The 22,682-nt window shown below is 50.7% G+C and overlaps 8 protein-coding genes and 1 non-coding gene across 9 annotated transcripts; 5 read left to right on the top strand and 4 right to left on the bottom strand.

Moving 5' to 3' along the window:
- Positions 1–1,089: 1,089 nt before the first annotated feature.
- Positions 1,090–2,098, bottom strand: BO87DRAFT_363689 (glycoside hydrolase family 11 protein; the record flags this gene model as incomplete). The annotated part of the gene is made up of 2 exons (XM_025621705.1): positions 1,575–2,098; positions 1,090–1,519 (listed from the first exon to the last, which is right to left on the bottom strand). The coding sequence occupies exons 1-2, from the start codon at positions 1,838–1,840 to the stop codon at positions 1,090–1,092; spliced, it is 696 nt and encodes a 231-aa protein (XP_025477361.1). The 5' UTR covers positions 1,841–2,098.
- A 1,448-nt stretch (positions 2,099–3,546) lies between these two features.
- BO87DRAFT_460947 (zinc binding dehydrogenase) lies at positions 3,547–4,795 on the bottom strand (the record flags this gene model as incomplete). The annotated part of the gene is made up of 3 exons (XM_025629059.1): positions 4,496–4,795; positions 4,072–4,238; positions 3,547–3,996 (listed from the first exon to the last, which is right to left on the bottom strand). The coding sequence occupies exons 1-3, from the start codon at positions 4,779–4,781 to the stop codon at positions 3,547–3,549; spliced, it is 903 nt and encodes a 300-aa protein (XP_025477360.1). The 5' UTR covers positions 4,782–4,795.
- Positions 4,796–5,137: 342 nt separating this feature from the next.
- On the bottom strand, positions 5,138–5,209 carry BO87DRAFT_t182. Its single transcript has one exon. It is a non-coding gene; the product is annotated as a tRNA-Glu (tRNA).
- Positions 5,210–5,597: 388 nt separating this feature from the next.
- BO87DRAFT_388711 (uncharacterized protein) lies at positions 5,598–7,062 on the top strand (the record flags this gene model as incomplete). Its single annotated transcript, XM_025624872.1, has 6 exons — positions 5,598–5,716; positions 6,002–6,127; positions 6,165–6,348; positions 6,472–6,499; positions 6,787–6,857; positions 7,012–7,062. The coding sequence occupies 6 exons, from the start codon at positions 5,598–5,600 to the stop codon at positions 7,060–7,062; spliced, it is 579 nt and encodes a 192-aa protein (XP_025477359.1).
- Positions 7,063–7,995: 933 nt separating this feature from the next.
- On the top strand, positions 7,996–8,703 carry BO87DRAFT_441264 (LysM peptidoglycan-binding domain-containing protein; the record flags this gene model as incomplete). The annotated part of the gene is made up of 1 exon (XM_025627993.1): positions 7,996–8,703. One exon carries the CDS (start codon positions 7,996–7,998, stop codon positions 8,701–8,703), a length of 708 nt encoding a protein of 235 aa, XP_025477358.1.
- Positions 8,704–11,203: 2,500 nt separating this feature from the next.
- Positions 11,204–12,493, top strand: BO87DRAFT_428119 (carbon-nitrogen hydrolase family protein; the record flags this gene model as incomplete). Its single annotated transcript, XM_025627439.1, has 5 exons — positions 11,204–11,351; positions 11,404–11,894; positions 11,958–12,170; positions 12,223–12,267; positions 12,320–12,493. The coding sequence occupies 5 exons, from the start codon at positions 11,204–11,206 to the stop codon at positions 12,491–12,493; spliced, it is 1,071 nt and encodes a 356-aa protein (XP_025477357.1).
- An 884-nt stretch (positions 12,494–13,377) lies between these two features.
- BO87DRAFT_363685 (putative C6 finger domain protein) lies at positions 13,378–15,844 on the top strand (the record flags this gene model as incomplete). The annotated part of the gene is made up of 9 exons (XM_025621704.1): positions 13,378–13,498; positions 13,555–13,793; positions 13,854–14,037; positions 14,084–14,621; positions 14,671–14,709; positions 14,759–14,809; positions 14,855–15,123; positions 15,174–15,745; positions 15,798–15,844. Exons 1-9 carry the CDS (start codon positions 13,410–13,412, stop codon positions 15,842–15,844), a joined length of 2,028 nt encoding a protein of 675 aa, XP_025477356.1. The 5' UTR covers positions 13,378–13,409.
- A 2,595-nt stretch (positions 15,845–18,439) lies between these two features.
- BO87DRAFT_417705 (alpha-hydroxy acid oxidase) lies at positions 18,440–19,806 on the top strand (the record flags this gene model as incomplete). Its single annotated transcript, XM_025626830.1, has 4 exons — positions 18,440–18,616; positions 18,668–19,554; positions 19,618–19,766; positions 19,797–19,806. The coding sequence occupies exons 1-4, from the start codon at positions 18,532–18,534 to the stop codon at positions 19,804–19,806; spliced, it is 1,131 nt and encodes a 376-aa protein (XP_025477355.1). The 5' UTR covers positions 18,440–18,531.
- Positions 19,807–19,921: 115 nt separating this feature from the next.
- BO87DRAFT_460944 (FAD-dependent oxidoreductase) lies at positions 19,922–21,575 on the bottom strand. Its single transcript, XM_025629058.1, has 2 exons — positions 21,217–21,575; positions 19,922–21,156 (listed from the first exon to the last, which is right to left on the bottom strand). The coding sequence occupies exons 1-2, from the start codon at positions 21,527–21,529 to the stop codon at positions 19,994–19,996; spliced, it is 1,476 nt and encodes a 491-aa protein (XP_025477354.1). The 5' UTR covers positions 21,530–21,575; the 3' UTR covers positions 19,922–19,993.
- Positions 21,576–22,682: the final 1,107 nt, after the last annotated feature.

The raw sequence follows: 22,682 nt of genomic DNA, 5'->3' as shown, positions 1-22,682 counted from the left end.
TAAGCATTTGGATCTCGCTGGACAACAGTCGGTCTAATACACCCGAAGCCACGACGGGAGCTCCTGCAGTCCAGCTGCCAGCAACTCGCCGTGAATTATCCCGAGCAGGGCACGTCTAGTCCGGCTGGGCAGACATTACCGATGGCTGGCCGGGTCTTGATTGGCCCTGATGGATAGGCGTGGTCGGGGGATCATCGTGCCGAATTGCGGGGTACCCCGTGGGAAAAGGGTTCCCTGACTAATCGGAGTTGCTTGAATGGCGTTCACCGCTGGATGTTCATGACTCTCCACCGGAGGAGGGTACCGGTAGTTCATGGAGTAGAGCTATCAACCATGGTTATGACATATGCAAAATAGGGATGGGTCGGGGAGCATGCTGGAGGTAATTGCATATCAGTGAAGCAGCAGGGACCAGGATTCAGGAGCCTCGTAGTAGCTTTGTTCAATATGGCAGTGGCTTTATAGGGGTAGAGTTGCTACTATAAAATCAGGCAAAGCGATAGTAAAGGACATCAGTGGTAGTTGTGCGGGCTATGACCGGGTTGGGTTGTCCTCGAACGATGTCTTTTGCTTTACCTGTCTAACATAGCCGTCAACAATGGCGCCAGTCAGTCTTTCGGGCTCTCAGGGCTCAGAATCGCCAGTCGAAGGAGCCTGGGGGTCTTGAGCTCTAAATATCATAATAATAATGGTATAGCTTTCGGACCTGCTCCGTAGCTTCAAGCACTTATAACGACGCTCCACTCTCTTTTCCGGTCCGGCTTGACACTTGCTGGTCGTCCATGACAGTAGCAGTGTTGCCGAAAGCCAAGAGAGCCTTACAGTAGCGTGCTTGGAGTAACTTCAGCGCTATTACCTAAAGCTGCTTCTCGTATCTCTCTCACCTCGGCAGTTCTTGTCGCTGCAATGAAGGTGTCGTCTAATGCCTGTAGCAGGTAATATACTACGCAAGTGAATGTCGAAGAACAATGTTGCGGCCTAGGTGTCCACACCAGATGTGACAATGGTATTATGAGTTCGGTCAAGAAGTGAAACCCGATCGGGACTGATTATATACAGAAGACAAAAGTAGTCACTTCAGAAGAGCGTTTAGCAGCTCTCCTCAGTGCTGTCAGAAGAGGTATCAACAGTGATAGTGGCAGACCCGCTGCTCTCGTATCCCTCGGTGGCGACGATCATGTAGTTGAAGGTACCAAGGTCCAGACCAAGGTTCTCCCAGGCATCGAAGTGGTTCTGAGTGGTGACAGTTCCACCGATACGGCCCTCTGTGCGCACGGACCAGTACTGCTTGAAGGTGGCAGTGCCCTCGATCGAGTCGGCGTCCTCACGGGTGGTCTGGTAGATCTTGTAGGTTCCGTCGTCGCTGTCGACGGTGCCGAGCTCAGTCAGGCCAGAGGAGGGGTCGTAGTCACCGTACTTGTCGACGATGTAGAATTCGACCAGGGGAGAGGTGGTCCAGCCGTAGACGGACAGGTAGGCGTTGGCGTCGGTTTCCCATGATCCGCTGTAGGTAACGGCCCTGAAAAAATGGTTAACACCCTATGTTCCCAGAACAGCTGTGGGGATGTCCTTACTGAGCACTGCCAGGGTTCCAACCCTTGCCGGCCACGAAGTCACCACAGTCGGTCCACTCAACGGTGTATTCACCACCGTCGCCGTTGGTGTAGGTCACGTCGCCCTCACCGTTGGTCCAGAAGGAGTAGAAGTAGCCGTTGCTCTCGCCTTCCGCGGAAGAAGTAAGGCTGCGCTTGGCCATGTCCAGCAGGGCCTTGCCATTGGGGAGAGCGACGGCGCTCGAGGCAGCCGAAAGAGCGAGGAGAAGTGACGAGTAGGCGACCATGATGAGGTATTTATAAAGAGTGACGATGATTGTTCAGTGTGCAATGGAAACGGTTGCGAAAAGAGCGTGGGTTGCAATGCAGGAAACTGGTTCCGCGACCGTCCTTATATGAAGGCGGACGGCAGCTTTTCTCCAGTGCGATGCTCCATCTAAAATCCAATCGAGCTCAAGCCTGAGCAGGGTAGTGCGACACTCGTCGTTCTGTGGTTGATTAAACCGGCTGTCCTGGGCCCCTGGCGGTGTTCCTGGACAATCTTATTAAAGGTCGTGGTGTTTCAAATTAAAAGTGGGTGCCACTCCCACCCACTTATTCTCTTCGGCGTTCCGACCGAGCCAGCCCTCAGCATCGACCACTCACCAACGCCCATTGAGTCATGCAGACACAATGAAAGGTGCTGACAGGAGGAATAATTGGGCCTCGTGTGGAAAGTGGACTCGGCCGTTTTCCCCAGCAAGAAGATCCGCCGATATTGCCGGCGTCGTTGGACTCCTCTCGCACACCACACACCTCCACCAACCCTTCTAATGAACGCCTTTTTTAGCAACAATATCGCCTTAGCGCCTTTTCTTGTTCTTCATGGTCTGAATGCTGAAGCCCCTAGGTGGTCATAGCTAAGATATGCAAAGAAATGGGTTCACCAAGAGTCCCGGCGAATTCCGCTCCGACATTGATGCAGCCGAGAGGTTTTGTACAGAAAGCCAACGTTGTGAATTCGATGTCAGATGAACAACAATCGCACCTTATTGCATGACTTTGTATCAGTGATTGAACAAGGCGTTGTTTGTCTACCATTGATGCGGTGATACCACTAGGTCGATGTGAAGTAAGGACTCTGCCTGTCATCTTGAGGAAGAGGGAAGAGTCCTATCGGGCATAACCAAGGAATCGAGACTATCAGTTGTGGGTCTAAGAATCTTAGTAGCATATAAGTTCACCGGGGCAAAATAGCTACCAGTCTGGAACTTCCAGTCGGATGCTCCTGCCGATTAGCGTGTCAGTAGTGCGCGCAGCATCCATCCAGGGGCATATTGGAGTACCCTTCCTAATGTTGGAATATGATGTAGTATCTTGTAATGTAAGGCAATCCTGTTATTACTATTGAATCTAACTAACTAAATACTAAGGATTTCTCTTTGTTTTTATACCTTTGGAGTCTCCTGCCAAGACTTATAATCCTGGAGAATTCCAAGCCAGTACAGGAAGATACCACTACTGCAATTTAGGCAAGTTCCGAGGCCTTTCCTGATTCCTGGAGTTCCCCGGTATCATTTATGTTTTATCAGCATCACGTGATCTTATATTCTTCACCTAAGAAACGGGGCTGTTTTGCCAAATCCTTGTTGCTAGGGAGAGGTACTGAGTATAGGCATATCTGCAGAATAGCGTACTGTACCTCGTGTTTCTCGCCCCAGTTGCATCCATCATTGGGATCGCTGAAGAGGAGTTTTCGTGGAATCCATGTAAGCCATCCGTCTTGATTCTTTTGGGACACTAATCCTAAGATAATGGCAGGAACGTCACGATATCTATCCCGACAAATAATAGTAGTGGCTATTTTAAGCATTTGCTACTTCCTCACATCCGACGCCATCCTGCTAGCCAATAACTTATACTTGGCCCCATGGCGACTATGACGCAAAGGAAGCTAAACCGGCGTCCAAACTAACATCTTCTAGCAGGATTTAGCTTATAAATTCCGAGCCAGTCAGTGGATAACAATGACATTCTTGCCATTCGACTTTCCGGTCAAGTACTCCTGCCTCATCTGCTCTGCCTGCTCCAGCTTCCACTCCTTGACTTCCACGTGCAGCTTGTTCTCGTGGAACAACTGAATGAACGCCTGCGCATCAGCTGTGTCAGCAATCAAGGAGCTTATCAACGTGATATCCTTGTAGATGACCGTGTGGTACGACATGGTTATCCCCTTTTCGGGCTGACCAAGCAGAACCATTGTACCGTGCTTCCGCGTAAGGGCAGCCGCTAATTTGAAGGCCGATGGATGATCCGTGGCTAGGACGGTCGCATCAAGGCCTGGATAGTCGCCAGCTATAGCCTTGTTAATCTTCTCTTGGGAAATGTCTACTGGATCTGTGGCCAGAATGGATACGTCAGGCTTGTGCTCGTAGGATGCCACTGCATCCAGCATCAATTGCCGCTACTTTGTAGCCCTGTTCGAGGTCGCTATCATCTGTATATCTCTGACTTAAACTCGGTTTATTTGTTGTCTTACCATGCACTTGGCAACCTGGGTACCAATATGACCTAGACCTCCAATCCCGACAATGCCAATAGAGCCGCCTTGGGGCACATTGGCCCGAACAATGCCACCGTAGATGCTAATACCGGCGCACATTAGAGGTGCTGCCACTTTGAATTCCATAGCATCTGGTATTTTCACTATGAATCGAGCATCAGTGCATACAGAATTAGACAGGAGAGTACTCAGTATCGAAGGATTCAAGCAGCATTACTCACGCGACCATGCATTCGGCCCACGCTCCATCAGCAGTGATGCCCTTCATCAACGGGGCATCGCAATAGATAGGACGACCAGCTGTACAGTCCGGACATTTCGCTAAATTCCACCCCAATGAAGGCCGACTTAACATTGCTGCCACTAGACGACGACATCTTTCAACCTCAGCCATACTTACCACAGACACTGTCAAAATTGATGCAGCCGACACGGTCGCCTTTCTGGAAACCTGTGACCTGGGAGCCAACTTGCTCAATTCTCCCCGCCGGCTCATGCGAACCAATAAACGGTAACCGAGTTCCAAATTCGCCGTTTAGAGCCATCAAATCGGTATGACAGAAGCCAGCAGCCTTGATGCGTACTAAGACTTGATGTGGCTCTAGGTGAGGGACAGGCACCTCGGACACATGGTATGGCTCGTTGTATTTTTGGATTCGGATCGCTTTCACTGTTCTGGATTCCATGTTGACTGGCCAAGGATCTAACCAGGGTCTGAATACCGGAGACTACTAGTAATATACGGATGAGACTCTTGTCTGATATAGATGCTGAGAGGAGGGTTGCCGAAGGATTTATTGACATCATCTTACCAATCAATCCGTCGTTCCCCAATTTGGGGTAACCCGCCGCGTATCTAAACAAGGCAAGAACATCCTCGGTGGTGGGCTTGGGGGAAATCAGAGATGGAACGATGTTGTTAAATTAGGGGAAATGTGCAAGGAGGAAGTAATGATAAATCAGAAAAGAAAAGGAAAGCAAGACTTTAATAAGTCCCACAAGCTCATTGCGAAGGTGAAAAAATGAAAAAGAAATGATCGAGCTCCGATAGGGGGAATCGAACCCCCGGCTGCCGTGTGAGAGACGGCGATGTTAGCCACTACACCATATCGGATCTTGTTGTATGTCTGAGATACTTTTTGACAATATAAGGCCATCGCTATTGTCTCATCTCATCTGTCAACTTATCGGTTTTGATATCTGCAACATGAATTTCCAGGCTTGTCATTGCATGAGTAAGTTCAGCGAGCCAATTCCAATTATATTATGGCTCATTTCAATCAACAGTTCTGAGAAGTCTCTTTCCTTTTCTCATCTTAATGTTGCAGTCAAGACATTGGGGGTACCCAGAGGGTTCTCCCGATGATATATATATCGACCGCCAAATGAGGTATTACTTACCACTTCATCCATGCCATACTACGTGGACGATAGCAAGATAACACACTACCGCATACTACTGGAACACCAATTATCTCTGCATGACAGTGGAAATATGCACAATGTCGAAGCATAGCTATTACCTCCCTGGCCCCAATAACCGGGCGCAGGAGCACCGCATCCAGAATCGGCGGTCATGTGGTACTTTCATTGCGAAAGGCCTTCCCCAGGGGGGCACATGGTGTGCCTTCCACTTTCGGGTAAAAAGCTGGCAGAGCAGATGACATATCCGAGAAGTCCATATGGAAATTGACCTGCATGGACGCGTCACTCTTCTCCTAGTTCGATCTACAACCGGACTTAATCAACTAACTCTTTCGATGCCGTGCAATCCTTCACCTGCAGATAGACGCTCGTGGGGTATACAGGCACACAGACTGAATCTCATGCAGCAACGCATGGGGTTAATTCGCTTAGGATACATACACCGACACTACTGCACCTTCCTAGTACTAACAGTCGCTAGGCCGTGTTTACAAGACGTCTCGCAATGCTCTAGACTATCCAACTACGGTGGTCACGACGTGCTACAAAATCATCTGCTGGGTCATCTGATGAGACAGAGTCCGGAGAGGCAGACATGTTTAATCCGGTAATGCCTATGTGTCGCTACTGTTGGTTGCTGATAGGTGGACATGCATGCGATTCATAGACTCTCGAAGCATCTACGGCCATGTGCTGCAGGAATACGAGGGAAATGCAGCAATACACAAGTTAGCGGCCTCTATTTCGGAGAAAGGACGAGTAAAGGATGCGGAGAATAATCTCAATTGTGTGCAGGACGTCGGGCAGATGGACATGGAAATCATGCAGGTATAGAAGGCGGCATTTACATGACACATGGGGAAAGAACTCGCATGAACGCCTCATTTATCCCTTGTCAATACCTCACATGCCTTGAAGCCCCAATGGAACTCACAATGATACGTTGATTAGGTGCTACCTGCATGTCGAGCCAAACAACGTACGTGTGAATTCGATCGTTCTGAGCAGCGATAGCCGAGCCACCACCACATATCACTCGCTTCCTCCAAGTGCATATACGCTATCTGAAATACATGCCGCAAAGACATTGTGGAGGCTTGCAGTTCGAACACCATATGTGGGAAAGAGTCGTCATGCAGAGGCGGCATATAGGGAGAATGCGGTCGGTAAAGAGAATTTCCCCTCACCAACCCCCACTGGCGGGTAGATACCATATAGCCCGTCTGCAAATATTATGTCGATTAGTTACTTCGTTTGGTTGTTTAGACAAACTCATGCACGGTCCGTCAATCAAGATGTGTGGCCGGTGGAGCTTTCGCAAACCCGACCCCAATCGGGTAAGCGCGATATCGGCGTCCCAACTTCAGGTACCAGACGAAAAAAAGACACATTCTGACCAGGCAACAAACTGCCCAGAGTTGTCATTGCTCTGCGATGTCATATCAAAGATAAGAATTGAGTAACCAGAGCCCACTACTAGAACTTGGCAAGGCGATCAGTGGCTCATATTCACGGCTTCCCCAGGGTTACTGGGATCTATAGTTTAGTTCGGAAGATGTGGCTAACAACCTTATTTTCTAGGTCTCCCGTGCTGAAAAAAGAGTCTGACGAAGAGGATGAGACAGTTACCGCAATGTGCTCCATACGATACCATAGCCATGCGCCACCAAACCAGTCCCTCCCCTCTGACATAGCATTACAACCAAGTAGTTAGCTCCGAAAGCCGCGTTATCTTCTCATGCGTACTATTCTACGCATCATAATTGATTTGATTCCATCATTCGGGGGCCTGAGCATGATCAAGGGGCTTCAGATCAGTCATCTGTGCGTCGCTGCAGACTCCGTCTCGACCTAGATCCACCGCTCCCCACCCCCACAGCATCCTCCCTAGCGTCCGCGTTGAGGGCCCAATAATATCCAGCGGGAAATAACTGGTAAAGTCCACCTATGGAAAGTGACGAGTTGATTTCACATATCGGAGACATCGCTTATTTGGGAAGATGATATGCGGTCCCTGGCTCCGGAGGTCGCAAGGAAAAAAGGTCCCATGTGGGGGGTCAGGAGGTACTGTCCACTGAGAAGCCAGACACTCATCAGCATGTAATTGATAAGGAAATCATCTACATTGCAGAAGAGATTGAGACCTCGGCTCCACTGATGCTCAGTCCAGCGAACTTCCTGGCGAGTAATATCAGCAGAGACCCATCTCTGGGCCGCAGAGAGACGGATAGAAGCCGCGCAACTCAATCTCTTCGCCGTGAGTCGGAAAAGTGATTGCCCAACGACGCAGCAATCGTAGATCCGTACCTCTGAGCAGCCGTGTCCGAGTTCCTGGTTCCTGAGCTATATAAGAAACGACATGTCCTCTCCTTGCCATTGAGATCATCCAGCGACGTTCTTCATCCTCAGCATCTGTCTCTCTTTCGCTGCGTCCTTCCTTTCCTGATTGAGTCCTCCACCGCATACCCGGTCAAGATGAAGGCTTTCAGTCAATCGCTTCTGGCTCTCTCGCTTGCATCAGTGGCTGTTGCAGCAGCAGCTTGCAACACATCAGCACTGAACACGACCACTTATAATTATTATATCACGGTGGATGGCACAACAGTCTTTGATGTTGCACGTGCCACCAATCGCGGTGTTTGTGACATCGGCCGCCAGAACCTCATGGCCGATGTAACTATTGTTCCCAAAGTGGGCGAGTACTTCATCATCCCTCCCGAGGTGTGCGAGCCAGACAATACATCCTGTCTCTTGCCAAACATCAATGCTACACGCACCTGTATCTACGGCGGACCTCGTCTCTACTACACCGTTCGGGGAGACACCTACGAAGTGATTGCCCGCCGACTGAACATCACGGTGGAATCACTGATGCACGTGGATGGGCCTGCAAATGAGACGTTAACCAATCCTACTTCCCCGACGGCGGAATTGGATGTTGGCCAGTTTATCAAGGTGCCTCAGTGCGATCCTAGCCAGTGTATCATCCAGCCTTACGTCTTCAAGTGGGGTGTGTACAAGGACCTTGCAGAGAAGTACGGCACTACAGTGGGCCAAATCATGATGATGAGCCCGACGTACAACTACAGCAGTCTGGCTTTCTCACCTGAGGGCATGTACCCTCCGATCAACCTCCCGATTAACTGCACGGCTTTGTCGAACAACATGACTACCCTTGATTAGTTTTCTACGGAGGCCATGCGGGGGATGTGTCTTTACTATTATGTCCTTTATGATGTATTCTGGTGATGTGCTGCCTTGCGTGGGAGAAGGGACGTTTTGTGGACTGCACTAGTGGAACAGATGCAGGGAATTGAAATATGTTGCAAGGAAATACGGAAAGGAAGCATCATGTATTTCTTAGATAATATCGTTATCAACTGAATCATGCATTGCGGGCCGAGAGTAAAGTAATCTTCCTCGTGACTAGCCTTTGCTTGTCTCTTTATCCAAATTACACGGCTGAACCAATGTACGTATTTCAGAACTAAGAAGGGCTTTTCGTAATTCCGAGTAGGTTTACCGATTACCCAAGCCTAAAGGCCCAACATAACATCAAGTCTGTTTGACGAGACAAAGCAGCCAGAACACTGACGAGTCTACTAGAAGTCCTGATCCTCGTCACGACTTACTTAATCGATATTGTATCAGACCTAGGAACAGACAGTTATCCACCCAGATGCTGGTTCACTGGGATATCTGGCTCACCTGCAAGTCAAGGAACACTCACTCTAGGAAGGACAGAGCTGTCTGCCCCAAGGTTTCGATTTATTGGACTTTAACTAACCGATTCCCCAAGCCCTTAGATCCGTCAGCCTGAGTGTCGTTTGATATTGCATCAACATCACCCTTTTCGTCCTCCTCTTCGAAATGATCCACATCCACAACAGTCTAGCCATTCATCCTATAGAGATTCCCCGAGGGGTCCCTTCACCATTGATGATACACTAACGAAAGATACAGCTTGACGCCTGTATAGATGCTGTCTGGTCAAGTGGCTTTTGAGGTAGGAACGGACAAGACAATACATAGCACCAGCCCTAGCGTAAGTACTAATTTCTGCGCCTTTCTAATGACGAGATCCAGTGGCCATCTGGTGTGAGAGGAAATGATGTCTTCCGTACTGATTTTCAGAACAGCGGTATTAGTCTTACCCTATCTGACACGGTAACAGTTGAGTCTGTAGTCAGCCCATCCGACTACCAATTGACGGATGACTGAAGACAACAAAGTATTTTGCCAGGGGAAGCGCCAACATCAAGCACATGAGTAGTGTATAGTCGTCCTGGGAGCTTCCCATCGCATGTGTAATGCGGATGTGGAAAGTCTGGGTTAATGTACTTGATTGTGTAAATTGACGGCGATAGTTGCTAGGTAATTCCAGTATTTTCTGCTCTGCTCCTTTCCAGAGCATCCTGTACTTGTCGGCTCGGGATACCATCAATTCTGGCTCTGACGGCGTAAACCGGTGTTTCTTAAGAGAGAAAGATTTGAGATCTGATCGACTTTGTTCGTTCGATGCAATGGATGCCAAAGATAATCAGAGAGGGTTAGCTGAAGCGCCTGTCTAGAACGAATCGTCAAGTGAGTTCAAATACTCTGTTCGAGACATCTGGGATCATCGATGTAGCGTGTTGAGAATCAAATGCGGAGGAGTTAATCATGGAGAACAATTTGGGCATTGGTGTGTTCACCATCGAGGTATATGGATAAGCTGCCAGGCAAAGACTGTACACCGAGTGTAGGAAGGGTCAAGCTCTGCAAGGCCATGGTCGGTAGTAGTATATTCCTTCTGCAAAGGCTCTAGGACCGGATTGAGGTACCAGCTTTATGAGACAGAGTCAACATGCGTGCTAGAAATTGCCGGATTGCAATATTTCCGAATTGCAAGCTACGCATCCAGTGGTCTGTAGCATGGATTTCATCAGCATTCGGTAATCCGGAGTGGCCTCAAGTCTAGATATTATTCCAACGTGAAGGCTCCACTGTGATTCACATAGACAATTTGAAGAAGCCATCTTCGAGCTATCCGAGAGAATCATCATTGTGGCGTGATCAAGTCCGGACTTTGTAGGTCTCCACGCAGCGGCCCGGGGCTTGCTGCTATGTTGTAACATCGGTGGGCCATCCCCGCATGAGCTATCTGAAAACTGAGCTTATCCCGGAAATGAGGCGGATAGGCACTATCAGATCCCAGGTTCCGTTCTCATCCGAGAAGTCATGTTAACGGGATCTGGGGGATACGGCAGATCAACCGTTAGGAGCTATTTCCCGTGAATCCACTCGCTTGGCCCGCAGCTTGAATTGTGCTATCATCGGAGCTTATGAGGGGCTTGGTTTGTCGCCTTATGCAGTACTCCTCACGCCTCCTCCACTTCTGCAACGCTCAAGCCCACCTTATCAGCGTGCCAAACCCCGGCACGATGGGACGATGTTTCAAACAGTGCCCCGTGTGCACTTGTTGATGGCATACAATGTTGGGAGAGAAGAAAGCAGACACCGTGCTCCGTGGCTCCCGAATCAAATGATCAGGACGATGCGAGACTCGCTGTTAGAGGCGTTTCACGACATGACAGTCGAACATATAAAGAGAGGCATTTCTTCTTCGGAATCCCATCATCTACAACAGCATCAATCATCTCAACAACATCTCTCCTAACAAAACCACCTAACTCATCAAACCATGGCTCCCGTCCTGAGGAAGTACAAGGCCGCAGCAGTCAATGCTGAGCCTGGCTGGTTCAACCTGGAGGAATCCGTCCGCCGGACCATCCACTGGATTGACGAGGCTGGCAAGGCCGGATGCAAGTTTATTGCCTTCCCCGAGCTTTGTAAGGCCTCCCACCTGAATGTATCATAGACTCTTGGCTAACCCTAAAACAGGGATCCCTGGATATCCCTACTGGATGTGGAAGGTCAACTACCAGGAGAGCCTGCCTCTTCTAAAGAAGTACCGCGAGAACAGCCTTCCGTCCGACTCGGACGAGATGCGCCGGATCCGCAACGCAGCCCGCGCCAACAAGATCTACGTGTCTTTGGGCTACTCGGAGGTGGACTTGGCCAGTCTGTACACCACTCAGGTCATGATCTCCCCGTCTGGCGATATTCTCAACCACCGCCGCAAGATCAGAGCCACTCATGTTGAGCGCTTGGTATTTGGCGACGGCACCGGTGACACCACCGAGTCGGTCATCCAGACTGACATCGGCCGCGTCGGCCACCTCAACTGCTGGGAGAACATGAATCCCTTCATGAAGGCGTATGCAGCCTCTTTGGGTGAGCAGGTCCACGTGGCTGCCTGGCCACTCTACCCTGGTAAGGAGACCTTGAAGTACCCGGACCCCTTCACCAACGTGGCGGAGGCCAATGCGGACGTAAGTTCTCCTCTGAAAATCCTTCTTTGTTTTGATGTCTGAGGGCTGATGAAGACTGCGCAGCTTGTCACCCCCGCCTATGCCATCGAAACCGGCACGTACACCTTGGCGCCCTGGCAAACAATCACCGCCGAAGGCATCAAGTTGAACACTCCCCCTGGCAAGGATCTGGAGGATCCCCACATTTACAACGGTCACGGTCGCATTTTCGGCCCCGACGGCCAGAACCTTGTTCCTCACCCTGACAGGGACTTCGAAGGACTCCTGTTTGTTGATGTAAGTTACTTTCCCCTTTCGACTGACGTGCAGAAAGCTCACATCTTTACAGATTGACCTGGATGAATGCCATCTCTCCAAGTCCCTGGCTGACTTTGTAAGTGACCCTCCGGGCGCATTCTTTACATCTTGCTAACTGTTCCACCCAGGGCGGCCACTACATGCGTCCCGACCTCATCCGCCTGCTGGTCGACACCAACCGAAAGGACCTCGTCGTTCGGGAAGACCGCGTGAACGGAGGGGTTGAGTATACCCGCACTGTCGACCGAGTTGGGCTTTCGACTCCCTTGGAGATCGCGAACACCGTGGATTCGGAGAACTAGAGCACCCCGATGTGTCGGTTCATTGAAAACCGGCCTTGTTCCTCTCCACTCCGTCCCGCGTCAAACCCGATAGGTTCTCATGACGAGATATTGATGAAGTTCGACTTGTACATTAGAGTTCTTTGAATGAACGCACACATCTGCTTACCAGGCTCCTTTTTCGGGTAGACATCGTAAAAGAAAAGACAAAAAAAAGCCTTCCCTCCCTTCTTTCTTCGGACTTTCCATTCTTGCAGCATCTCTTACTTTTTTGGTTGGATATTGATATAGCATTGCTGTTGGTCATAGTAAAAATGGAGATGTAGGTATACCACACCGACACCTCTCAGCTATAGACGGCGACATTGTGGACAGTGGCGCACGGGATTGTAGGCTCTGCAGTCAATTCCAAAAACCGGTTTGGGGCGACCACTCGGACAGTTTCATGCAGCGACGCAGCTAGCCACGGACATTAGTCGTACTTTTCGCACTTATTATTCTGCTGTGTGTGTTGCCCCTGTTGTTGCAGCAAATGGGAAAGACCGGCCGATATTACATGCATAGTCGCAAAGGCCCCCGGATAACGTTCGCCCCGCAAAGTTGGCCGGAGGGAAAAGGTTAGTAGGGATTTGGTATCGGGATTTGCTTGAACTCGTGCGAGTCAGAGTTGAGCATGACACCAATGAAGTACGGGTCAGAGAGCTTTTCTGCTCCATAATGGATCATACGATCTCCCGCACTGGATCTCGATAAAGTGAAGGCAGAAGTGGGAACAGGAGCCGACCGCGGGTCCATGGCGATCGAACCGGGGTTTGCTGAGCCCGGGATTTGCGCCACCGGCTTTTGCATAAATCGGTTGTGGCCTCGACGAGCACCTCCTCTCGGACCTGAAAGTCCGATTACCACTAGTAACTAGTTTACTTGGTTTTCTCGTACAATGGGATCGCCCAAGACATTCGTTGATGTCTCCCGTCCAGGGCATCGCAGGTTCTGCAAGCCCCCCGTCAAGGTCGCCTGCCTGTCGTGGTAGGTTTTGCTGCCACTGGTGTTTTCATAACTATAAGCGCTCACAGTCCCGACAGTCGGACGTTGCGGGTGCGTTGCGACGGCCAGGAACGATGCTCCAACTGTGTCGCCAAGGATACGATATGTTGCTATGTTCCTAGTAAACGAGGCGGTCCACGAAACTGCCAGAATCGCAAGCGTAAACGGGCATCAACGCCCCCGACAACAGTCTCTGATGCGCCAGATGAAGGGTATCAGACCCAAAAGAGAGGTAGCCCCATCATCGAGGGTCCGCCGTCGAGCTCGGATGAAGATGGTACACAGCCTAGGCAGTTGTCGATGTATCGCAGAAGACCTTAAGCTGATGATTCCCCAGGCTGGTTCAGCCAGATCTTGAGCCTGGGCGCCCCAGGCGCAGGACTGCGCAGTGTCGAAAGCTCCGTTACTGAAATGGAACAGATATTTGATTCAATATTCATGGTTGATGAACCATCCATGGTACCGGAACCTCCTGTCCCTTCACCGGATTTGTTGCAGACGTACGCGAGTGATGCGGACATGTAAGATTCACCCAGACATTCCGCTAAACTGTTCTGACCGGCGCAGACTGGACGCCTACTATGTCTTCATTCACCTTTATTATCCTATATTGCCTCCCCCAGAACGGGTGCCGGTTTGCAATCGCCCTTTGTCCGAAAGGTCGCCTTTTCGACCTTCTAGCCCTCTTAGCCTAGCCATATCGGCCATTCTCGCCCTTATACCGCATCCCGAGGTGAAACAGCCTTCACGGTCGGAGTATGTCAAGCTGCGTCGAGACCTTGCCCATTCCTTTGCACAGTCTGCACTAGAGGCCGTGGAGACTGACCTTGAGCTGCTGGACTCTTCGGTCGATCCATCGAAAGCTCTTTCCGACGGCGCACCCCAGTATCAGCGGAAGGAATTTCATAGCAAAGTTCCCGTTTGTCTGGAAGCGGTTCTAGCATTGGTGGTGCTGAGCGTATATGAGTATGCTCAAAGGGGGAACATAAACAAAATGTGTAATCGAGCGGGGCAAGCGTTGACAGCCGCCATGAGCATGTCGCTGCACGAGATGGTCGACGAGGATGAATACTCTGAGGCACGTCGAAGAGCTTGGTGGATCACAGTCAGTATCTCCTAGTTATTGACAGACAAATTGCGCTAACATCATGAAGTATTTGACGGTCTGCCAAGGATCAATTGTTAGTGGGATGGTATGTAGTCGTGCTCCAGGTCTCGGACATGCGTAACTTACACATATAGCCCCCTGCTATTAATCCGTATGACCCTCGATTTGTAACACCAATTCCAGAGGTGAGTATCTATCTCTCGTGGATTGACAGATTCTGACACGTACAGGGATGGAAACTGCTCATCGAGGCCCAGCAGACCATTCTCGAAGCCACAACCTTCGTTCACGATTTGGATCTAACCACAAAGTCTCACTTCAATGCCTCCTGGGTTCATCAGCGGATGACAGAGCTGGACAACCAAATAACATTTCTGCTGCATCCATGTCGCGTGTCGATTCAAGACTCAGCCATAAAGTCGCCTGTCGCAACCCAGGACTCACCGGACGTCGTTGCCCTGCACACGATAAGACACATTGCAGAAATCAAGCTACACAGGTATATACCTGCATGTTACTCTTGTATCAGCCATGACTAACTCCATGTAGCGCTAGGATTAAGACTCACCGATTTTGCGCTTTCCAAGATATTCCCGTCTTTCGCAAGCGCCATTGCGACCTGGACGCAGCTGCAGGGCCTAGATGCTGTCGTGTGCAGGTCGCTGAAGCTTCCAGACCACCTACGTCCTCGCCCGACAGCTTTTTATCTTCCGTGCTCTCCGAGCCCGCAGCTATCAACTTTCCGTTTTCCGCACACGCGTCCTCGAAAATCTGCCTTCATGCAGCATTAAACATTGTCAGCCTTCTGGACAGCCTGCCGTATCCAAATCCGACGAATGAGATCCCATTGACTAACCCACCTTACCTTTCACGCAATTCCCGGGTGGAGATACCACGGATGATGCCGACTTTTGCCTGTTGTGCTATGCAGGCAAGCTATGCGATGATCATGTTGTGCTTGAAGGCCCGGGCGATGCGTGAGCCAGTGGGAAATGACTTGGCGACATCGAGCAGTCGATCTCTAGGCGGGTTCCTGGATGAACTGCGACAGAGCCTGCGGCAGGTTTCGAAGGCTTTGGGAAACTATGCGATTGCGTTTGAAGCACTCAATGGGATGAGGGGTACGTGATTTAGCTGAACTTCGTATAAAACGATCACGAGCTGACGATGAAGTAGATGAGATCACAAATTCTGTTGAAACAATTTCTATGAATGGCTGATAATCGCGTCCAGGCATATTGACTTGCAGAGTACATAGAGTACACTTTAGAACAGCAGTCCTGGTAGACTGCTTGATCACCCATTAATGAGAAGAGGGAGTTATTACTTCTTCCATGAGGAAAAGCAAAAACATACTACTTACCAGAATCAACTGAGTCAAGGAAGAGGAATACCTGTCCAATGCAATGAGGTTTCTGTTAATCTTTGGGGGTTCATAGTAGAGCTGATGATGGTGGTGTATAGACATGGATGGGGCATCGCTTAGGTGGGCCCGTCTCACCGCCTGGTCTGTCAGCAAGCGGATAATACTGCCGTCTCCCACAATAATCCGTGGGGGAATATTTTGTCAACGACTATCAAATCTGACAGAAGAAATATGAGTTACGAGAACTGGGAACTGGAGTTGGAACTATATCTATTTGAAAGATACATAGTCTCAGGACTGAAAGAGCATACATAAAAAAAAAATTCTTCTAGAGACCGTTCTGCTAACATATCATAGAACTATGTCCAACGATGGATGTCCTCAACAGTGAGAATAGTCCGAAGCTATATATAATATGGCCATCCCATGATTTCAGCTCTACATTTCCAATTGGACTCCATTTCTCAAAATACCATCATGCCATGAAGTTCATGCAAATTGCCAATGATAGAATCAAACTGATCCTCGAAAGCTATTGTGGTCGCCAAGACCTCCGCGGCCGCCATCCCCATCCGCAATCTTTGATATCCGCTATTATATCCACTCCACTCTCTATCCGCCCTCCGCACAACTACCAACTCCCGCAATGACCTCACCTCGCGCAATTCACTGCACCTTCCTCATATGTCCACCAGCCCTCTTCCAGCTGCTCTTGCCTCTGCATAAACCGCCAGCCAATCAGGAGCCTCAAATCCTTACAACGCTCCCTTATATTTGATAAAAGAGAAGCCCCACTAACCCAGTGAACCCGATGGTCGAATGGCCGGAGGACTTCAAGGTACGCTGATGAGCCGCCCAGTGTCGCCCTAAGAGAAGGCTGTTACTACCTCCCGTAAAGGTTGCAGGGAACACAGTGGCACACGTTCGAATCCCAGTCCCGGCCCCTACCGGCGTGATATCGAGGCCAGTTCCTGAAGCAGTCTTCAATGTGTGCGTCTAAGAGTGTAGGGCCCACCGGCTACAACTCGATACTAAGCACGAAGACCAGGTTAATTGAAGGGAAAGTAACTGGGTTAAACCGGCACCTTTTTTTTTCTTTTGTTGTTGCTTTGGTGTTTTGTTCCTTTAAGGATTGCGTGAGGCTATACAAATCTCCTACTTACTAGGAGGCTACTCCTCTGTGGTGGGAGAGAAACTAGATGTTAGTGTTAGTAGGCTATTTAGTACTTACTACCTATGCTACCAGCCATTCTGTCTTGTCTTCGTTTACCGCATCAGCGTGATCTTGCCGCAATCGACCCATTTCGTCTTGGGTGAAGCCATCCCCATCGGTTCTTCTCATCCTGTACTTACCCTCCTTCTCCCTCCCGTACGGTACCTGCCCTTCCGCACCACCACGCATGTGTACCTATTGTAATCTTATTCATGAGCCGGCCAATATGAAGTTATTCAAATCACTCCATCCATCCAACCGGCCGCCTTTATTTGTAACCTTCCAACACCCCCTTTTTAGTGGTCGACACCCATCTGTCAACTACTAGTAATAGAAGAAATTGAGCTTCATTGTAAGTTTTTGAGCCTTTGTCTTCATATACCACATTCTCTACTACCATACCCTTCGAAGAGTAGTTCATCTCTTGATCATCACTCCGCAACAGGCAGTTGCCTTTCCACCCCGACAATCAGCACCTTCCTACATCCACTGCTCTTGATACTATTCCATACTTATGTCTTGCCATTATTGGCACTGTCAACGCAGCTGTTCTTGCTGTTCCTTGATTCCAACCAACTCATCCAGGCCCGACCGATCAATCCTACACGCCGATATCCGGCTCCTCCATACTACAACAACCATCTTAGCTTGTCCCAGTTGACGCGAGCAATCAGTGGGTTTGTTTCTTACTCGATGATTATTTGGAATCTCAGGACACTAATGAAATGCGTTTGCTTAGGTACTATGTTCGTCTTATCGCATTTTATCCCCTTGATATAATACACAACAACAGATCTTCGTGCCATGACGATGGACCGGAACGAGGAGAAACAAGATTCAAGTGGCTAAAAGCTCGGATGTAGCTTATAAAGAACTACAGTCTTGCACAGCAAAGTGCGACCGTCATGGGAATTGCATTGGAGAGCCCAAAGCATGCGACTACATCGCTACGACGATCACGATATCCTCACATCCTCACCCCCATCTACCAAGGGCTTCCTACAGAGTACCGTGACCCCTACACATCCTCTAATCGATTGGTCAATTGCATAGCAAGCTACTACTAGTAGTAGTACTAGTAGTACTTGTGAATAGGGATCGGCGACGCGAACAAATGGCGGTACGAAGCACGGCCACCAATGGCTGATTAGCAACCTGCAGATTCAGAGACAAGTCACTCGGCATTGTATCCCCGCTCGCCCTCGATAAGACACGATCCACTTGCATAAACGAGGGGTAACACCTCCCCCAACCCATCTTCGACTCAATTCTTCAATTAACATCCTTCTCCGACCGAAAGAAATCCTGCTAACCTAGCGACATCCACCATGGCTCCCTCCATGCCCGAATTGATGCTCAGCATCGAGGACATCAAGAACGCCGGATCGAAGAAACTCCCTCTCAAAGCGCGAGGTCCGCATTCACTATCTATCCAGACCCTACAATCCACTAACAATACCCCAGAATTCTACAACTCCGGCTCAACCACCCAAATCACCGTAACGGAGAACTCAACCGCCTACAAGAAATACCGACTGCGCCCACGAGTTCTCGTCGATGTCTCCCAACTAGACCTACGACTCAACCTCTTCAACCAAACCTTCGACTTCCCACTCGGCCTCTCCCCAACCGGCATCCAAGCAATGGCACACCCACAAGGTGAACTAGCCAGCAGCCGAGCCAGCGCCCGCCGCAACATCCCCATGGCCGTCTCCTCATTCAGCACATACCCAGTCGAAGAAGTCGTCCAAGCAGGCCAACAACTCAACCCTTCAGCAACACACACCATGCAACTATACACTCTTCGCGATCGCGCCCTGCAAACCCAAATCATCCGTCGCGCCGAAGCATCAGGCTGCAAAGCCATCTTCCTCACAGCCGACAGTCCCGTCCTGGGATACCGCTACAACGAAACCCGCAACGACTTCCGCACCCCCGAGGGCCTCTCCTGGCCCATGATGGGCGTAACCTCCGAGAAACTGCAACAGGTCACACACGACGCAGGCTTCGTCGCAACAAACTCAGACGCACACAGCTGGGCCAAAGAGATCCCGTGGCTGCGGTCCGTCACGAAGATGCAAATCTGGATCAAGGGCGTCCTAACAGGCGAGGACGTCCTCCTTGCCAGAGAATACGGCTGTGACGGGGTAATCGTGAGCAACCACGGCGGAAGACAATTAGACGAGGTCGTGCCCACAATCGACGCACTGCCGGAATGCGTCGAAGCCGCAGCAGGGAAGATACGCGTACACATCGACGGGGGTATCCGGACAGGAACAGATATCTTCAAAGCATTGGCATTGGGGGCTGAGTGTTGCTGGATCGGGAGGCCGACGATTTGGGGGTTAGCTGTATGTTGTTCCCGTTACCCAAACGAAAGGAAAAGTGGCAGTTTGCTAACTACCTGATAACAGTATGATGGAGAAAACGGCGTCTCTCGCGTCCTGGATATTCTCTACGAAGAATTCAAACGCTGCATGCAATTGACGGGGTGTCGTACCTTGGCGGATGTGACGCCCGCCGCGTTGGCGGTTCTTCGGACGGATGGACCGGCAGCGAAGTTGTAGGTACAATATACTTACTATATAGACAGGATAGAATAGTAGACAGCATGTGACTAGACCATGATGCGAAATACTATACGACATATACCATGATATCGAATAATCAGACGGAGCGGAGGCTGATTCACAAAATCAACGATGAACCAGTTACATACTGAATTTATTATCCAAGAATCAAAGCCTATATACGAGTCGGAAACCATACCCAGTAATCTTGGACTCACAATCACGCAGGCAACACACCCTGCGGGTTATGAAACAAATCCGACGGATCATACAACGACTTAATCTGCATCAACTTCGGCAAATTCGACCCCCAGTACGCCTCGCGGGCATTCTGAAGCCGAGGATCCACATAGCCCGGATACACCCCATTACCCAGACCGGGGGTATTATTACGAATGATCTCGTTGACACGATCCAGGAAGTCATACGTCGTCTGGGACACGGATCCCAGCGTGATGGCGTACGACTGCAGCCAGAACAGCGTGTCGCGGTGGGCATAGCCCGTTGCGTCCATGAGGACGTCGTTAATAGCACCGCCTTCGAGATCGAAGATGACGAACCAGAGTAATGCCCCGGTGTCTGCGCTGTCGAGGTACTCGAAGAGTTGGTCGACGCCGGTGGACGGGATGGGGGTCTTCTCGGTGAAGGAGAGACAGCGGGAGTAGAAGTCCGCGGGAATACCGCCCGTTAGGTCGAGGATGGACTGCTCGGCCCATTGGGCTACGAGGCCTAACCAGTCGGTGAAGACGATGACGGTGGAGTTGGTGTGGCCGGGGAATTGGTCTTCCAGACCGAGAGCGTCGTATTCGGCTTTGGTGCCGAAGAAGGTGCCGGAGATGACCAGGACGTGGTCGAGGATGGTGCAGATGCTGGCGAATTTACGGGTGAGGTCTGGCTGGGAGATGAAGCTCTGCCATTTTTTGAATAGGTCGGCGCGCGATGAGGTGCTTCCAAGTCCGAAGGTGAAGGAGTATTGGACTGCGGAGCCGGGTTCGGGTTCGGTGCGGAAGACGAACTCGGTGACGACGCCGAAGCTGGCGCCGGCGCCTTTTATGGCGAATAGTAGGTCTGAGTTCTGTGTAGAGGAGGCGCGCACGACGGTGCCATTGGCGAGGACGACTTCGGCTTCCAGGACGTGGTCGAGTTCCATGCCGTATTGACGCGCCGCGGGGCCCAGTCCCCCGATTGTTGCGTGTCCTCCGACGCCGATCTGTGGGGAGGTGCCGTGCGCGATGGCCCGTCCACCGGCGTTGTGGAGGTAGTCGTCGAGTTCGCCGTTGAGCATGCCGGCGCCTACTGTGGCTTGGTAATTGGTGTAGTTCATGGAGAAGGATTTCATGTTCTTGAGGTTGATGCTGATCGCGCCATTGGTGCCGCCCAGGCCTAGAATGGTGTGAGGTTAGTAGGGTGAGCGGCTGACGAGCGAGGGGAGTGATTAGGTACCGTAATTGCCATAGCTGTGGCCACCGCTCTTGGCCTGGACTTTGTAGCCCAGCGACGCAGCGCAATTGACGATGGAGGCGACTTGCTGAGTGGACTTGGGGAAGGCCACGGCTGCCGGCGTGACGGGCCAGTTCAGGTTGTAGACCTGGACGGCCAGCGTCTGATAAAGGAGGTCGCCATCAACGGCGACGAGGGTCGGGTCATTCTGCACCGCGGTGAGAAGGCATTGACGAAGAGTGGAGGTCGAGGCTGCTGTCGACAGTTGCAGGACCAGGAGGAGGGAGGAAAGAATACGAAGGAAGGAGAAGGCCATTGTGGACAGGATTCCACGAGGATGCGCCTTGGGGTAGGTAGGGAGGGCCGCAACGCTGCAGTGACGGACTGCAATGCGTGCGCCATGGGGCAGCAGAAATAAATATGGATCGAACTTGGAAGGTCAGGAGGGTCCGGCAGAGAGGAATGTCAGGCGGGGGCTTCATCATGCCAATGGAGCATGGATGCGCGGACGAGTGCCTGAAAGGTAGACCCAATCAGACGGGTCGACAAGGATAACCCCCGAAGCCACTGTATTACATGGTCGTAACCCCCTCTCTCAGCTGAACAAGTACACTAATCGGAGATTATACATGGCTATCAATCGGGGACAGGGGTACCCTTGGTTGAGGATGGATGTGATCGGAAGAGGGACACATCTCAGCTGCACAGATGCAGAGCCCGATCAATTTCAAATGCCTTTCTGCCAATCAGATGAGACGGTAACAGAGGAGGATGATCAGAGGAGGAGAAAACTCAACCCGGCTGAGCAGCTGGGGCCACTACCCGTAGATTCTAAACTCATGGCTTCGTACAGAGATGCAGCAATACTAGCCCGGTAGCCACTTAGCAGATGCATCACCCGGACCAAGTGCTGACAACTAGGCCGCTATAGGCAGGTGATGGCCAGGGGAGAGATTTAGGCACATCAATCACGTCAGGAGGGATGCGCGTGAACTGAATCTTCAGGAACCAATGCGGGGAACGAGATGCCAGATTATTGGACATCAGTGCGCAAGGCACCTGCAAGAGAGGAAGACAGACTAGATTGCAGTCGCGCTTTGGGCTGTAAGACTGAGAGAAGATAGTGCTGGTCAGTGCCAGTGGTGTCCGGATCGATCGTCCGCAAGACCCCGAGACTAGTGGTGGCGCCGATAGTGGGCGCCAACTAAAGCTTGCAAGGAAGTGGGAAAGGGGCGGGCCAGGGAGAAGATGATGGATCAAGGGAGCGGATTCCGCGGCATGGGGCTAAATTGCGCTGCAGCTGAGCCATGATTGCCTCTGAGCATATCCCGAATCTTGTAGGAGCATGGTGTATATGGGAGAGATGAGAGAGCATTGGAGTCGAAGAGCAACAGAAGACTATCCATACTAGTCGCAGCAGTGATTAGTTTGGATAAGATTGAATTGGGTGGTAACTCAGCACGTGGGAA

Source organism: Aspergillus neoniger (assembly GCF_003184625.1).
Source record: "Aspergillus neoniger CBS 115656 unplaced genomic scaffold BO87scaffold_26, whole genome shotgun sequence".
NCBI classification, from domain to species: Eukaryota; Fungi; Ascomycota; class Eurotiomycetes; order Eurotiales; family Aspergillaceae; genus Aspergillus; species Aspergillus neoniger.
This window is presented reverse-complemented; position numbering and strand designations above follow the sequence as displayed.